The 18,919-nt window shown below is 36.6% G+C and overlaps 2 protein-coding genes across 2 annotated transcripts in view; one reads left to right on the top strand and one right to left on the bottom strand.

Annotated features, from left to right (window-relative positions):
* LOC107554890 (myosin-binding protein C, cardiac-type-like) overlaps window positions 1–2,136 on the top strand; it is a 40,277-nt gene extending 38,141 nt beyond the window's left edge. The window contains exons 26-28 of the mRNA XM_016237535.1: window positions 912–1,107; window positions 1,291–1,430; window positions 2,041–2,136. Coding sequence (XP_016093021.1) covers window positions 912–1,107; window positions 1,291–1,430; window positions 2,041–2,136 — 432 coding nt within the window. The remainder of the gene's footprint in view (window positions 1–911; window positions 1,108–1,290; window positions 1,431–2,040) is intronic.
* A 3,361-nt stretch (window positions 2,137–5,497) lies between these two features.
* LOC107554905 (protein lin-7 homolog C-like) lies at window positions 5,498–17,467 on the bottom strand. The gene is made up of 5 exons (XM_016237557.1): window positions 17,316–17,467; window positions 16,269–16,387; window positions 11,383–11,454; window positions 10,142–10,351; window positions 5,498–7,308 (listed from the first exon to the last, which is right to left on the bottom strand). The coding sequence occupies exons 1-5, from the start codon at window positions 17,350–17,352 to the stop codon at window positions 7,141–7,143; spliced, it is 606 nt and encodes a 201-aa protein (XP_016093043.1). The 5' UTR covers window positions 17,353–17,467; the 3' UTR covers window positions 5,498–7,140.
* Window positions 17,468–18,919: the final 1,452 nt, after the last annotated feature.

Below are 18,919 nucleotides of genomic sequence, written 5' to 3'. Positions count from 1 at the left end.
GCGCCGTGTAAACATAAAACCATGTCTGCATTTGTGATCAGAGAAATGACAAACAACAAGTGCTACTCTACACTGCTCAAAACTCACGTTTGAATCGTCAGTGGCAAATTCTTTAAATATGAAAACGTACTTACAGTCTGTGAGTCAGAACAACCGGCATTTTAGTCTACTCTCCCAGGATCAGGAAACAGTCCTCCATAAAATGTGCTGCACATATCTGAATATTTGGGTTGAACTGTTCTGGAACAGTGTTGTAAATACAACTTAACCACTGATTTCTAGTTGTGTCCTCTTTTGGAAGGCCAAACAAAGTATTTTCGCTTTCACAACGAAACACACAGCGTCTTCACAAAATGGCGGCGGCGGTGGCAGAGACAATAAAGTTACGCCTTCTTTCTTTGCGTGAACATTTGGGCGGCGTTATGCAAATCTTCCCACATCGTGATGTAGACATGTGGGGGCGTGTTTGAACGAGGCATTTTAGGAGGTAGTGGACCAGTCTTAACTTTTATAAAGAATATCTCTTTGGGTTTGAGACTTTAGCCTTTGCAACTTTAGGGATCTTATCTATTCACAAACAGCTTGTAACACTCCAAAAGAGAAAGGAAAACTTGAAATCGCATCATATTACCCCTTTAAGGATTTTATATAAATACTTATACACATAGCCTTTTACACATAGCCATCTTTCGATCTATCGATCTATCTATCTATCTATCTATCTATCTATCTATCTATCTATCTATCTATCTCTCTCTCTCTCTCTCTCTCTCTCTCTCTCTCTCTCTCTCTCTCTCTCCGTCCGTCCGTCCGTCCACTCATAAAAGTACTTTTTCTTTGTTTCCTGTTAGTAATATAGTTAATGAACAATGAGATGTCTTGACTCGTTCTTCACCCACCTAACTTTTAAGGGTAAACCACGACCTCAAGTGACCTGGACAAAGAACGACGAGCTTCTGGACCCTAAGCAGGTCAGCATACGAAACAGCGACACTGATACCATCCTCTTCATCAGGAGATCTGAGAGAAAGGATTCTGGGAAGTATGAAGTTCAAGTGCAAATTGAGAATGTGGAGGACAGGGCCAGTGTGAATATACAGATTGTTGGTGAGTTACTAGGACCTGTTTGACAGCATACACTGTAAATTTAACCTGTATTGTCGACTACATTTGACACAATTACACAAGAATAACATTCACAGTTTGGAGTACCAGAATATGTTATCTTATTTACAATACAAGTGTGTCAAAACACACATCAAAACACATTTTGTTCTTTTCTACTGTCAGACCTGCCAGGCCCACCCCAAAATTTAAAGGTGATAGATGTTTGGGGTTTCAACGTTGCCCTGGAGTGGAAACCACCCAAGGATAATGGCAACTGCGACATCACAGGCTACACCATCCAGAAGGCTGATAAGAAAACCATGGTAAACCCAAACTTACAAATTTGTGTTTTTGCTAAAATGGAGAATTGTATTTTATTTTGTTCATTTCCTGTTTCTTTAACAGAGTCATACTGTACATATGTACTTTTAGAGTACATATGTCAAGTACTGTTAGTAATCAAACTCGAATTGAGAGAAAGAGTTAGTGGGTTCGTAAGCCTCCCCGTGCCTACCATTGTCTATCTAAAGCAGCTAAGCTTGTGATCACTGTAATTGAGTAATGTATGTACACTATTTATCAGTGGCACAGCAGTGCAGAGAGACTATGAGTTTATAGCCTCTCTTGTGACATACAGTTGGCCAGCAGCACTGAATTGTGGGCCAGGGGAACAGCATCCAGAACATCCAGTACCCAAAGCTCCAAAATGACCCTTGCCGCACACCAAACTAGAGCAGCTGTGCTCCCTTCGGTGCAAGCATGCTGTAATCTTAGCCCACGGCCTTGCCCTGATTTAAGTGCTGTCATTATAGTGCTCTCTTTACCCCTTTGTACTCTTGAGCCACTAAGGTTAGCGGCTAAATAAAAAGCACCCGGTTTGGGTTTCACCTCACATTGTTACTAGAGCTAGTCTATTCCTCTCCCTGTGTCCAGAGCAGCAGGCAGGAAGACACCGGATTATCAGGTTTCACAGGACAATCTCAATCAGAAATCGGAGATGCTCTGCTGCTAAATATAAAAGCACTTTAGGCTGCAGGCTTTGGGGCACATTCATGGGCAGGCCGTTTACCTGCTTCAACATCTACTGCTCCCACGAACATACTGTAGTGATGACACTTTGGCTTAATATATGCGCTAAGCAATCCTGCAGCATTTTCTGCATGGTCTATAACAATGGACAATGATTTTACAGTGGTATAGACAGAAATCTGAGAACCACACTACAATGTTTAAGATTAGCAATGATAAGTAGTGACATAGTTCCCACATACTGATCCTCTCGTGAGTCGCTCAGTTATTGCTGGATACAATGCTACACTCAGCTGCTCCGTAAGAGGCATCCCAAAGGTGAGCACATGTGACCTCAATTAGCAAAGGTCATGCACTGTACTGTAGGTCCGAATATATGAACCACCAAAACATCAGTCATTTATGCTTGTTCAGCAATTCTAGAGAATAAAAGTCTAAATTGTAAGATAAAAAAGATCACAATTAAAGGGACAGTTCACATAAAAATAAAAATGTCATTCCAAACCCGTAAGACACAAACACAAATTAAGATGTTTCTGAAGAAATCCGAGAGCTTTCTGACCCTCCATAGAAAGCAACGGAACTACCGTGTTCAGGGCCCAGAAACGTAGGGCATCATTAAAATAGTCCATGTGACATCAGTGGTTCATCCGTAATTTTATGAAGCTAAGAAACACAGAACACTTTTGTTCATTGCACACAAAAACTATTCTCGTAGCTTCATAAAATAAGGTTGAACCACTGATGTCACATGTAAAGATGCCCTTACTACGTTTTTGGGCCTTGAACATGAAATGTAATCATGTCCTTACTACCTTTCTGGGCCTTGAATGTGTCAGTTACATTGCTGTCTATGCAGGGTCAGAAAGCTCATGGATTTCATCAAAAATATCTTAATTTGTGTTCTGAAGATGAACGAAATGTCTTATGGGTTTGGAACGACATGAGGGTGAGTAATTAATGACAGAATTTTTCATTTTTGGGTATCTATCCCTATCCCTTTCTATCACTATCCCTTTAAGTAGGCTTCCATACTTTCCACTATGCTGAGGATTGTAATTGTAGGCTTTTGGTCTCATTCAGACACAAGAGCATCAGCGAGGTCACTGATGGGGTCTGCTTCACAGTCAGCATTACAATTCATCCCAAAGGTCCTCACTTTGTTCATAGGGATATTGTCATGCTGAAACAGAAAAGGTCCAAACAGCTGGCACTTTTAAGAGTTTAGATTAGTCTATTTTTGAGCAGTTTTTTTGTGCAATTACAAAAAAAAATCATATCACCCTTCTCATGAAATATTTAATGGCTTAATATATCACAAGCTAGTATCTTAACCCAGATATTAACAGGCTCTGAGGAAAAAAAATTGTATCTATCGTATAAATGTTTATGTAAGAAAATTGTCAGGACAGTCAATTTCTAAATCCATCTCAATGTTTTGTGCAGCCTAAAATCACATGGTACAAAAACAAGATGGACATTACAAATGAGGCCAAGTACCGCATGTTCAGCAATCAGGGTGTGCTGACTCTGGAGATCCGTAAGCCGTGTCCGTTTGATGGAGGTGTGTACATGTGTAAGGCGGTCAACGACAGCGGAGAAGACGTAGTAGAATGCAAACTGGAAGTTCGCCGTAAGTACATGCCTCTAACTCAAGAGCTACCTAGAAATTTGCATAGTAACAGTTGATGATAAAATTCAGTGTTATATACCGTATACTAAAGACAAAATTTGATTTGTCTATTAATTGCATCTCTGTTCAAAAGTCTGTGGTCAGTGAGATGTTTGTAATGTTTAAATATATATATATATATATATATATATTAGTGCTGTCAAACGATTAATCGTGATTAATTGCATCCAAAATAAAAGGTTTTGTTTACATAATATATGTGTGTACTGTGTATATTTATTATGTATATATAAATATACACACATGCATGTATATATTTAAGAAAAAGATGTTACGTTTATATATTAAATATATTTATATATTACATAAATTATATGAATATAAATATATACATGTAAATATTTTCAAAATATATGCTGTATATGTGTGTATTTATATATACATAATAAATATACACAATACACACACATTATGTAAACAAAAACTTTTATTTTGGATGCGATTAATCGTGATTAATCGTTTGATAACACTAATATATATATATATATATATAATTTTTATTTTTTTATGGACAAGCTTAATTTTCAGCAGCTATTACTCCAGTCTTCAGTATCACATGATGCTCCATAAATCATTCTAAGATGTTGATTTGGTGCTCAAGATACATTTCTTGTTACTATCATTATGTCGAAAACAGTTGTGCTGCTTAAAGGGATGGTTAACCCCAAAATGAACATTTTGTCATCATTTACTCACCCTCAGGTTGTTCCAAACCAGCAGTTTCTTTCTTCTGTTGAACACAAAAGAAGAGATTTTAAAGAATGTTGGTAAGCAAACAGTTGCTGGTCTCCATTTACTTCTATAGCATTTTTTTCTATACTATGAAAGCCAATGGGGACCAGCAACTGTTTGGTTAGCCACAATTTTAAAAATAATTTCTTGTGTTCAACAGAAGAAATAAACTTGACAGAAGTTTTATATTTGGGTCAACCATGCCTTTAAATGTTGCATGAGGGACCATAATCAGTGGAGTCCTATATGAATGAAACTTACCTGAATGACCCCTGAACGTAAGAGAACACTCTTATGTTATGATAAAATGAAAGATATATGCTGAGACATATAGATCAAAATCCATCCATGCTTCTTTCTGTATTAACATTTTATTTTATAACTCTGAAATGAGTAGAAAAAAGTCTAGAACTACACTTTTACTTCAAACAAAACAAAGAAACATGGATAACATGTCTTGGCATAAATGTGAAAATTTCATTTTTTTTTCTTTTTCTCATCAATAACACAAATTATTCCTTCATGCAAGACATCAGACCTCTCTTTTATCTCTCACCCCCAAAACACCTACGTATCTCACAGCTCGGGGTGAGTCATGGGCCTCTATAATTAGACACGTTAAATATTTTATGAGAGACTGAGAAAAATAGAAGTTTTTTTTCCAAGCTTGTCAGACACTGAAAATACCTGCATTTGAGGTTAAAAATACATCAAGCGTGTTGCATTTTAAAACATGTGAAAATTAGTACAAAGAGAAAGTGCAGTGTGAAACTACTTTTATAACATGAATCTGGACAAAACAGGATTAACAAAAAAAAAAACATGTCAATTAAATCCTTAAAATTTGGCTGTAACATGAACAAGTAGAGATGAATCTTAACGGGACTGCATTTTTAGCCACTAAAGAATCTGGAGAAGACCTGATCAAATCTCAGCTCCAGATCTGCATCTCTTTCCCTGTAGACATTGCTATGTATAAATTAATTACTGAGAAATGATTGATCAAAAAAGGAATCTGGAAAAAAATAGGACAAAATAAATGAAAGAAAACGAAAACGACAGCACCAATTAATAAAAAATTTCACTTGAACTTCATTTAGACAGGTTTCATATAAGGAATAGTGAACAAGGTCGGTGTTCTTTAACATTCGTTTATGCATTCACTGCTGTTTTGCTAGCATTATGCTCAGTTGCTACCTCATGATGTGCTAATTTAACCATTTAAGTGAACTGATTCTGAAACATGATGCAGATCTTTGTAATGATCAGCGTGAACTGGGTGTAACATATGGACCCACAGCTGACTGAAAGGCAAGTGCCACATTAACATTCAGAAAGCGTTTTGAAACAACAGAAGATAAAACAGAAGCCATAAAACAAAATCCCCCCTCTGCTTTTAAATTTAGGGTTTCTGCTGTGAGGATTTAAATTCTACAAACAAAAAAATGGAACACAAGCCTGAATAAGAGCTAGTGACTGCTTCATTGTGTTTTAAGGGGCATATGCTACAAAAATGTTTTATTTTCATCAAATTTCTATTTAGCTAACACTCAAACAGTGCCACAAGCATCTCCTCTGAACTGCTGTTTGGTTGAACAATTCATAAACACTCCATTCACATATTCAATCAAATGCAGACTGTTTAAATGGAGTAATCGGGAGCATATGTAACATGTTTTGTGGCTCTAAAAGACTAAACATACCCAAATAGTTTAATATTCTTGTTGATACAGGTTGATATTGAACTCAATAGAGCTGATGAGATTTTCACAGCATTTTTCTCTGTGCACACATTCATGAAAGACAAATTGGTGTCAGTTTGTACTGTAAACGTGATGTGAAGAGTCAATCAGTTAGCGATATCGGACGGACATTTTTTGTATAAGAGTATATTTACAGCTGACATTTTGTGTTTGAAACAGCAGGACTGATGGGATGCTTGTGTCAGCGCTCTGCCATTTATCTCTCTGGAGACTCAAAATGAGATTTGAACATTTCCTGTTTCTGTGGGCAAACAGTAAAAAAAAACCTTTCATTCAATGATACACGATGAATCTTACAGTCATTTTGCATTTTAACATGGTGGTAGTGTTCTCTCATTTTGTGCTTGGACCATAAAACACAGCCTACGATGGGATGTAGTGGGGGCTTTTTTGTAAATCTCTTGAGGCACTTTTTTGACATTTTCATTCAGATGACCTCAGGAGTTGAACATTGCAATGGTCCCCTTGCATATCTAACTAATCAACATCCCAAATGACAGTACATTCTTAGTAATGCACCAATAGTGCATATGTGTGTGTGATGTCTACATGACAACATCCAGAGCCAGTGTAGTAGTGTTCATGTTATGAGAAAGAAGTGTGTGAAAAGACTGTTAAAAAACTGTTGAGGAGGTGAGGATTTAGAAAATTTTCACAAAAAGGAGTGCCAAACATGTGGCTAATCCCTGGCTGGAGAAAGGGGGTGAGCGAGTGTGAACGAGGAAGACAGATGGCAGAAGAATTAAAGACAATGACAGAGAAAGTGAGAGAGAGGGAAGGAGAGATGGGAGGGGTGGAGGGCTCAGGCGAGACGCCCTACTGGGGGTAGTTGTTCTGTTGCCGGCGTTTGGCAGACCTCAACTTCTCAAAGCGCGACTCCATCTCTTCGAGAACCTTAGGGGTGTACCGTACCACCAGCTTCACTGTACCCTGAGCAGCCTTTAACAGCTCCACAGCTTTCTCATGGTGCTCTCCTTCTACACTCTGAAAGACAGAAAAAGTTTACATGCACTTTAAGAGTTCAATTACAGCTGAAAAAACCAATACTTCCTTCTTTTTTTTTTTACCAACTGAAATCACGAGTCCGGTTTTTGCGATCAGTCCTAGATAATGTGACAGCTTGACTTCATTCAGCATGTATATGCATCAATTAGATTTCAATTTTCTAAGTCTGTAAACATTCTTCTCACATTACAAATTATTCTATTAATCTATTATTAAATAGACTTAAATTAGCCATTTAAATAAAAATGATCATAAAATGTATTATGAAATATTATCAATTATCTGTCCCTGTTAAAGGGGTAGTTCACCCAACAATGAAAATTCTGTCATTAATTACTCGCCCTCATGTCGTTCCAAACCCGTAAGACCTTTGTTCATCTTCAGAACACAAATTAAGATATTTTTGATGAAATCGAGAGCTTTCTGACCCTGCATAGACAATTCTGTGACACATTCAAGGCCCAGAAAGGTAGCAAGGACTAGGGTTGGGTAAAAAAATATTGATTTCTACAAAACGATATCGATTCTTAAATCACAAGAATCAATTTGTACAGCCTGTTTTCAGTTAATGGACCGAACACTGTCGCACCTCCCATCCAATAAATTGCAATAACCTTTGTGCTTTTTTAATTTTGATATGAAACCAAGTCTCAGATTTCAAATTCTTTACATTTTATTACAGTATTCAAACAATAAATGCCGTTTTGGTGTTGTTTAATGTGGAGTGACAGATCGTTGTAGTGCCTCAGTTTAATAGAAGCGACAGCACAAAGCGCACGTGAACTGATCATTCGCTTTAATACCAGCTTCAACACCAAATAAACAGAAAAAAGCATTCAAAGGTATGTTAAAAGAAAGAGTACAACTTACCGAAATCTGCATCTTCAACCGTGAAAAAATGGCAATATAACAGCTTGTAAACAGTATGTCACGTAACGTCAAGTTTACCTCAGAAAAAACATATTTGGTGACCATAAACTTATACCATAAGCTGTTAAAAAATTCACTCTAGAAAGGAGAATTTTGCTAAATATATGCACCGTATAACATTTTCATCAATTTTTACTGTGCTTCAATGTTTAATATGTTTGAATAAATCAATTTTTATGACAGCCACCACTTAAAAGTTTATTTTAAAAAAAATTATGCAACTATATTTATATATATTTTCATTGAGTGTAATTTAAGCATTTGTATACATACTAGTTCATTTTAACCTTCAGTATAGTTATGTAGTTCAATTCGATACTGAATCGAACCGGAAATCGAATCGCAAGCTTGTGAATCACAATCGAATGGAATCGTCAAATCTGTGTCAAAACCCAACCCTAATAAGGACGTCATTAAAATAGTCCATGTGACATCAGTGGTTTAACCGTAATTTTATTAAGCTACAAGAATATTTTTTTTTTGCACAAAGAAAACAAAAATAACGACTATTCAACAATTTCTTCTCTTCCATGTCAGTCTTCAACGTGTTCACAAGAGTACCACGACACATTCATGTGCATTCCTCTACGTATAAACAATGTGCGGCACATCCAGGTTCTATGTCAGAATGCCGGCTCCTGCACCAGCAGCATCACACGCATGCGTCGTGGTACTATGCAGGGTCAGAAAGCTCTCAGATTTCATCAAAATATCTTAATTTGTGTTCCGAAGATGAACGAAGGTCTTACAGGTTTGGAACCACATGAGGGTGAGTAATTAATGACAGAATCTTTATTTTTGGGTGAACTATCCCTTTAATGTGAAGTATGTTGGTGTACAAAGCTATAGCTATGTACATTAGGGTTGTGACGGTGAGGAAATTTTCCCACCGGTTAATCGACATGTGACTATCACCGCGGGGGCGGGGCGTTCCCTCTTTTCCTCGCTTTCCTTCGCTTTTAAATAGCTTGTAAAAGCAGTGTGCCCATTTTACTTTCACTTTAAAATAGCGGCAATTCGGAGTAAAGCAATTGTTCGTTTGAATTTTCCCTCTTTTCCACGCTTTCCTTTGCTTTTAAATATCTTTAAAGCGCCGTGCGCTTTTTACTTTCACTTTTGAATTAGCGGCAGTTCGGCTTCAATTGCTTGAATGCAACAACAAAATACAACGTCAAACTCACTTTAGCGTATATATAAAACATAGAACTTTTATTAACAAAACAAATAAAAACACACCATGCTAAAGGGCAAGCTATGCCCAATATAAAATAACAAATAACTTACATAAAGTTTAATAGGTATACAAAATTGGAAATAAGTAAACGTATAATATGTAACCAAATAAATAAGAAACGCAGAACGTTTATTAGCAAAATGATGTCAAATAAAATAAATAAATGACACAGTTTAAATAAAGTAAAAATCAGCAAACACTGTGGAACCAATTAAATAAGAAACGAATGTTTAAAAAAACTTCCAAAATCACCTTAGATAAACGGCCAAAGTCAACAGGCTTTTCAAAATCCAAAATATTGCCAAACAGGTGCTTTTGCATCTAGTTTAGAAACTAAATCATCCGTGATCGTCTTGTCTGTCTCACCTCACTCTTCTTGTCAGTCAGCTCGACTCACTCTCCTCACTGGAGAAATGAAATCTGATCTGTGATGCGACTGTCGTTCGGCACGCTGCATTGAGCAGCCGCATTCAGTTTTTAATTGTAGTGTCTGTTCTTTTACTGAACTAAATGATTTTTATTACTATAAAAAAATCAAAACGACGGTGGGGGTCGGTGACGCGGTGGGCAAGTGATGTAACCGGTGTTGCAGCTTAACACCGTCAGCACCGTCAACACCGTCTATCGCGGCAAGCCTAATGTACATACCATTCCATTAACAGACAGCAGCTGATCTCCTCTCTTCAGGACGCCGTGCCGATCGGCGATGCCTCCAGGAATGATGCGAGAGATGTAGATGGGTGAGTTTTGTTCCTTCCCACCCATGATGTTGAACCCCAGTCCTTCCTCTGTTTTAGGGAGCTCTACCACACGTGGATGAGAATGACCCTCACTGGCTGCAAATGCAGCCACTGTAGCCTAGGAATAGAGTGAAGATGGTCATAAATCAAACACTTATGAGTGGCATAAACAATTTATTAGTCTTGGTGCAAAGGCAATAAGTGTACATGTACATACATTTTTTGTTTAATCAAGGATACATTGAAATTGATCAAAGGTATCAGTAAAGACATTTATAGATGAAAAATTCTATTTAAAACAAATGCTGTTCTTTTAAACTTTCCATTAATCAAAAAATCCAGAAAAAAACTATCATGGTTTCCCCCCAAAATAGGCAGTACAATGGTTATCAACATTGACATTCATAAGAAATATTTATTGAGCACCAAATCATGAGGATCATGAGTAATACTGCTGAAAATTCAGAAATAAATCACATTTTAAAATATATGAATGAAAAAGTTATTTATTAGTTATATATAAATAAATAAAGGTATATTATATAAATTATATAAATGATATGTATTCATATAAAGACCTATTTTATAAATAAATATAATTTTTAAAAATGTGTTTATTTATATATAAATATTAAAATATATGAAAAAGTGTGAGTATGAGTATGAATGGCCACAAATAAGATGCTCATATATTTTTAGGCCATCAGTCTGGGGTTAAAGAAGGCATTACAACCAAGCCAATCAGATAATAAGATTAACTTTCTGACAATGCTCGTGCTAAAAATAGTTAGCAGAATACTGTTAAGCCCCGTTCACACCAAGAACGATAACTATAAAGATAACTATATTAGCGCCCACACCAGCGGACGATATCGTCAGTTTATTCTAAGCGCACACGCGTCTGCCGCTTTAAATTCTCCAGCTCGAGATAGCAGGATGGATTCTGATTGGCTGTCAATGATTTTAGCTGGGAAAAAAATCATTCTGGAAGTGTTATAGTTGTGGTGTGAACTCTGCTATTCTTTAATATTGAGAACGATTTTTAGAACTATATCTTTATCGTTATCTTTATAGTTATCTTCCTAGGTGTGAACGGGTTTAGTTACAGAAAAAAAAATCTATTCAATTAGCAAATACACAGGAACTTACCTTTGCGGTTGCATTCGCCCTCACCTCTGGGCTGCTATTTATGTCCACTGTCTCATACACATGCTCATATACCTGAAAATGACAGAACACTGCATGAATTACACAAACACACAAATACAGTACAACCTCTACAGCCTTAAAGGGTCATGTAACCCCCTGTTTCAGCACTAGTTAGTTCACACCACAGTTTTGAAAAATGCTACAAAAGTGCACTACACAGACAACTTCAGTTTCAGTTTCATTTCGCTCCCATTGAGTTAAAAACCCAAATAAATGCACAGCCATTTGCATTTGCACTCTGCATCGAAGTGAACTCACTAAGTGAATGAATCACGTTTGTTCCAAACTCTAACAAAGCAAAAAAACAACACTCTCCTTCGATCCATGAACGTTTCTCTTAGTTAATATACGCAATCTCACAGTCTGAAGTGTCTGTCACACATGCTGTTGTGAATAAGTGAAGCTTATTAATTATGAGACACCGACGCACCATCAAAGTATTACAGTCCTTTGCCACATCACAAACCGTGACCTCAACATGATGATTTTAAACCCGAAAGATGAAAGTAGTGCAAAAAAGCTCAATATTAACCAGTTTTCTCCAGTAATTAAAATTAACAGATGCCAACATTGTCTTCTATGATGTGCAAGAAAAACACCTCTGCTAAAATCTTAGAGAAAGTAGTTTGGGGTTTCATGACCCTTTAAACTGCCAGGTAAACAAAACCAGATGTACAATTTAAACCAGAGGCAGTTTCCCAGATCCATCTCAGTTTAGTCACAACTAAATTACTTGTGAATCTTAATCCACCCTTAAAAAGCTGTTTAAATTCATCTGGATCAGATCTTCAGTGAATAGCCACCAGAAAAACAGCACGTGTGTCTTAAACCAGCTGTAATTGGTGAGTGGAATGCCATGCCATTAAGAGAATATAATATCAAATCAATCTCTTTACATGGCTTGCTCTTGATGCTTCGGCAAATGCTAAACCGCTGTTTCATCTTCCATTTAGGGCCGAAATTATATGTCCACCACACTGCCTCAGCATTCAACTCCAAGTCATGCGTGTTTATCTGAGAATCAAGCATGCATTCAGAGGTTCAGTGTAAAGCTAAATCTTTAAGATGCAAAGCTGTTGAGTTACCAATCAACTATTTTATGCATCCATCACAAAAGGTACAGCACTTAAGTCAAGCAACAGCCTAAACAAGCATTTCCAGAGAAATCATGGGTGGCCTTGGAGTCACAAAACACACAAAATCTAGACCGTTTTGTCCATCCAGAGGCCAGGTGTAATAAGTCTGCATAGGCACAGAAATAAGTGAAGGGCCGGAGGTTTCAGTAAACTAATGATGCATTTACAAGTCTCACACTCAACAGTGAGGAGAAAAAAATAACAGTACAGTTTTTTTTTTAAAGCAACCTAAAATACTAATATAATTTACAATGTTTTTTATTAGTAGTAAATAATTTTTATCAGTAAATCAGCAATTTAATAATATCATTTTTTTATCCAAAGTTGACTGATATACACTGTAATTAATACTTGTTTTAGCAAAGATGCACAAATAAATGCAATCCTTTTAAGCTTTTTATTTATCAAAAACAAAACAAACAAAATAACAGTTTTCACAAAAATAACTGTTTTCAACATTAATACATGGCTACAAATAAATAAACAGTGACAAGACAATATTATTTTGTGTTGTAACTTAAAAAAAGAAACATCTCTCTCTTAGATTGTTGCTGAAAACTGAAAATACAGTTTATGACGGACCAAATAATTTCAGATCAGTGCTTAGATTTATAGACAATATCATATCGTATCAGGGCTCGCAAAATTTCAAAATCCGTGGTAGCCCTTCAGGCAGGCATTCTTCAGATTTTGGTAGCCCAAAAATGAATTTAACTAGCCCGATTAAAATATATTGTATTTTTTCTTCAAATAACAAGTCAAGAAATTAGGGGTGCAACGGATCACAAATCTCACAGTTCAGATTATATTACATTATCATATCACATTTTGAGTCACAGATCGGATCATTTTTCAGATGAGCAAAAAAAATATGGTTCTTTATTATTTAAATAACACTTATTATTTGAAGAACAATTTACTACTTCGATACCACAGCAAAAACTAGTAGCATATAGGGATGTAACGATTCACTCAACTCACGATGTGATATGAGTCACGATACTGATTTCACAATACAATTTCTTTTTTAACAAAATGAGATTTAAGACAGATTTGAAAAAAGGTGTCCTTTTGTTATTTCTCAGACCAAAAGTCTGCACATTATTTTGTGAAACTGAAAATGTCAAACAACATACTAACTTGAAATTTTAAAACAAATCCCAAATCAAATAAATTAATACAAATAAACGAAATTTCTCCATGCAAGAAAACTAAGGTTTTGCCTGTGTATTTTAATCACAATCCAAACAAAGATGCTGCACACGCTATTTAGAATGTAAAATTTTGAAATTTGAAACAAAATGGTCTGACTTCAGCTTTGTGATACTAAAAAGGTGTCCTTTTGTTATTTCTCAGACCAAAAGTCTGCACATTATTTTGTGAAACTGAAAATGTCAAACAACATACTAACTTGACATTTTAAAACAAATCCCAAATCAAATAAATTAATACAAATAAAGGAAATTTCTCCATGCAAGAAAACTAAGGTTTTGCCTGTGTATTTTAATCACAATCCAAACAAAGATGCTGCACACGTTATTTAGAATGTAAAATTTTGAAATTTGAAACAAAATGGTCTGACTTCAGCTTTGTGATACTACATAAAAAAATCTGAACAAAACAAAAACAGCAGACGGGCTGAATGAGACGCAAATGTCACTCTCTGACAGCAGGTGGCGCTTATGGAACAGCAGGTATTTATAGGCTGCTGCCCCTTTAAAGACCGAATGCACGGATCCAATATAATGATGTACGTGCGATTTCTTTCTCCACTGTTTACGTTCATTTAAGACATGAAAATACTTGCCGAGATAGTTATTTTGAGATAATTTTGCGTGTATGTGTCCGTTCAAGCTAAAGAGGAATCAATTCTGTTTGTGCTCTGCCTGAAATGACTCTCTATGTGCGCGCGAGCACCGAACTGAATTCTTCATGCGCATGAATGGTTTAAAACGCTTGAATGTTTAAATTGGTAAGACTTAGAAACACGTGTAAATGATAAACTATGATCCGTTTCACCCCTACAAGCGAGTGAACAAAGCGAATCAAGGAAGGGATTTTTATATCACTGTTCAAGATAGCCCGTAGGGCAGGGCAGTGATACATTTTGGTAGCCCGACTGGAAAACACAATAGCCCCGGGACGTCGGGCTAGCGATTTTGCGAGCCCTGCGTATGATGATCTTCATTAACTCCGTCCAAAACCTCTTTAAGCCTATGCAAACCAATCTTTCCACAAATCTTTGCTTTCAGAAACCTCTGCTTTATTCTAGGCTCTCACGTAAGGCAAAGAAGCGCATCTCTGCTGTGAGCATCACTTCAGTCTTCAGTGAGCGCGACAGATGACCAAGCAGCAGGGAGACCAGTCAAGTGCCAACAGTCTTAGATTCACTACATGGGCAACAGAACACTACAGCGGAGTTTTATGCCCAGTCTGAAACAGACAAATGGATTGATGCTATTTGTGGACATCAGAATCAATATCCAGAATCCAGTCCTTCTACACAACAATAACTACCCATGTACTACTCTAATGAGCACTTTGTCATAAGCATTAGTGATGAGGGCAATTTCAGTCATAACGACTTGAGTAAATGAGCCGAGTACTTGAGCAGAAAGGGGGTGGGGGGAGAGCATGAAACAACTTCCGTCTGCTCTGTATATTTTTTTTAATCACTGGTCTATGTTGTTCTTTGGTACCTCCTTCACACCTTGTTGTCTTTGGTTCCCCCCCCCCCCCCGATTTATGCACAATGGTCCACAGCATTTTTACGACAGTGGGTCTCATTCATTCATAATTGCGTGGATTGTTTCATATTTGTACACACAGGAGAAGCTCTAACAAAAAAATTCAACCTAATCGACATGAACTTGCTCTTAAATTTAATGGTAATGAATTTGGAGTACTCTAAATGAGCTTCTGTGTGCCAGAGGTTTGTTATTTGCATAAAACATGCCAAAATCATCTCCATACAAGGACTTTCACACAACCTTTCCTTCACAGCCTTTCGTCACTCTCAGCAAACATGACACTTTCTAAAGACGTGCGCTCTTCAAAACCAGTTCATACATAATAAACACCTTTTAAACAGACCCAGATTACAGACCTCTCATCATCCAGTTGTACATGTGTTACATGCGTTGTTATACAGAGAAACCTCACAGCTCAAGCTATTATGCCACTTTTCTTGCTCTTTCACTTTATATGATAAAAATTAATAACATTTAATCTGATTTTGATTAGGGGGATGTGGTTTTGCGTATATGTGGTTTCAGTTGCTCCTACTTTTTTGGTAAATTTATGGTAAATGCATGGCAAATCTTTCAGTCATGATTTGTTAGTGAAAATGATTGTAAGCAGATTTTATTTCAGATTTCAAGAATAAAGATGTAAAGTTTTTATATTTTCATGAGGAATCTCTTCTGAATGGTCAAATCTCTAATAATTACAAGCACAGTTATGTAAAAGACAACCGAAATCATCATGGGCAATCAAATGGCCTAAAATAATGCCCAATATTTTAAGTACAATTACGCACTTAAAAGTAATGTCTGTTGGCATATTTACCAAATTTACTCCTACGCAGGTGAACAAGACAAAACAGTCTGCACTTTTTACACTCATGAGTTACAAGATTACATAAGGACTTGCGTTCATTTGAATGCATCAATGTGATGCTGGCACACTCACCTCCCGTACGGCATTGCAGAACTCGCTCTGCAAAACCCTCTGCAGCGCCTGCAGCTTCTGGGGAGGCACTTCCCCTGTTCTCTGGAGTTTGTCCAGCAGCTCAATGGCACGAGATATGTCTGGAAAAGGACATATGCAAAACAATGAGGGCATGACCGAGGCTGTGGACAATCATTTGCATCATTCAATCTGAAGTTGTCTTTGGCTAAACATCTATGCCTAATAATCATTACATGGTCAAATAAATATTTCAGAACGTAAATTCTCTCTCCTTAAAGCCAAATAATTGTTTGTCGTGATTTTTTTTGATGATGATGAAAATAATTACTACTACTACTATTATTATTATTATTATAACATTTCTCTACAACTAAGAAGTTATACAGTTTGTTAATTAATCTGAAATATAAAATAACTTCTAAACGAAAGACATTTTTGGTTCTCAGCTTCAGCCACAGAAGTAACTTAGGTTTCTTCATTCTGCAAATATTTTTAATCATATCAGTACGTAATACTATTAAAGACACGAATATCAAAAGAGATGCAAAATCAAAATGCTTAAACGCTTTTGCTAAACGACTAGCCAACGCTCACTCTTCACAACTTAAAGCCCCATAAACTGTCAGTTGGACTACAAATAAGATGCTGGCTGTCAAGATGTCACTGAAAGACTGTACTAAACCAGCAGAAACAATCAAATACACTGATCTCTAATATTAACGCTGTCCTGGAGTGAACATGCTAACAGTGCACACAAAAGATCACTGCTACTGACAGCTAGCCTGGTGTTTTGCTTTCATTGAGCGTAAACACGCCGCTTTAACGACAGAAAAAAAGATTCATACTTCACATTTTATACGCTTTCGTAGACGTCGTGGAATTTATTGAATATTACGAATGATCTGATACAGCGAATAGCAGCTAGCTCGCTGTCGTCCACTAATCCATCCTCATGAAGTGACAGCGGGATGTTAAGAGCAAAAAGCGTGATTTACACAAGCTTCCGAGCATTACATTCAACAGAAAGCGTTTCAGTGAGCGGCTTACCTCTTTCCAGACGCACAGGTTCTCCTAAAGAGGCCATTTTAGCCCTGGATATTGAGTTTGCGTTTGGCGAAAGCTCCAGACTCGCGACTCGGCTGCTGTGTTTGTTGCTGGTAAGTTAGCTAGCTGAGCTTAAGCGCTGTGGCTAATGCAGAGATTAAAGGGCGAGTCAAGAGCATCATTCCTGCGCTGCTTCTGTGCAGACACTTTGCATACCATAACAAACACAATTTTAATATGATCAGCCCGAGGAAATATCATTTTGTTTTATTATATATGTGGAATATATAATATATTTAAGCATAAGGTACTAGAAGTCGTGCTATATTGTGAGTATAGTTACAGGCTACTGTTTGGCACGACTACAGTGGGATTTCTGTAATCATTTTATATACGTTTTGACTTTAGAATATTAGTTGCAAATACTATTTTATTAAGACAATTCATTTGGTGTCTTCCCTTTCGGTAGAAGATACAGTCCCTAGTGAGCAGTGCCATTCAGTAAAATAATGATCTGGTTTTCTGGATAGGTTTTAGATTATGTGGTTTTATCGTTTATTCTGTGACAAATGAACAGATAAAAAAAGAAAATATTAAATTGATATGTTTTGAACACTTTTTTAAAGAGGATTCATCTACATATATGAGCATCGGAATATGCAAAATCAATCTGCAAAATAAAATTGAACTTATTTTATGGCATTATCATTAGATGCTGTATTTTGCTCTGTTAGGTTTTTTTTTATACTCTTTTCATGTTCTCATATTTGATCAAAGCCACAAAACAAACTGGACCAGCTTGCTAAAACAGTGATTGTAGGAGTTTAGTTGCTGGTATTGTAGAAAGGGAAACAGAGAATAGAATGGCCTACTTCTGTAGCAAATGGGACAGGGCCCTGCTGGGTCTTACCAAGGACTACTTTGAACTGGGGAAAATCTGAACCTCACAAAAATAACTCAGTCATGCAAGATGTTTCTCGGGTAAAATGCACCAGGAGAACATTGTATTGTCTATTTCCTTGCTGTATATGGTTGCGTTTTGCAGTAAGGATTCATCTACATATATGAGCATCGGAATATGCAAAATCAATCTGCAAAATAAAATTGAACTTATTTTATGGCATTATCATTAGATGCTGTATTTTGCTCTGTTAGGTTTTTTTTTATACTCTTTTCATGTTCTCATATTTGATCAAAGCCACAAAACAAACTGGACCAGCTTGCTAAAACAGTGATTGTAGGAGTTTAGTTGCTGGTATTGTAGAAAGGGAAACAGAGAATAGAATGGCCTACTTCTGTAGCAAATGGGACAGGGCCCTGCTGGGTCTTACCAAGGACTACTTTGAACTGGGGAAAATCTGAACCTCACAAAAATAACTCAGTCATGCAAGATGTTTCTCGGGTAAAATGCACCAAGAGAACATTGTATTGTCTATTTCCTTGCTGTATATGGTTGCGTTTTGCAGTAAAAAAAAGGCTTAGACTGTGTATTTTCTTTTTATAAGGGTTTTACTCATTAAGCAACACTGATAGATGATTATAGTTTCTGTACCATGATTCTTTGTTGAATCAACACGATGGTGTTTGATTTGATTCAGATATGTCTG

This window comes from Sinocyclocheilus grahami, unplaced genomic scaffold, assembly GCF_001515645.1.
Source record: "Sinocyclocheilus grahami isolate Dianchi unplaced genomic scaffold, SAMN03320097.WGS_v1.1 scaffold518.1, whole genome shotgun sequence".
Taxonomy (NCBI): domain Eukaryota; kingdom Metazoa; phylum Chordata; class Actinopteri; order Cypriniformes; family Cyprinidae; genus Sinocyclocheilus; species Sinocyclocheilus grahami.
The sequence above is the reverse complement of the archived record's forward strand: the minus strand, read 5'-3'. Positions and strand labels throughout refer to the sequence as shown.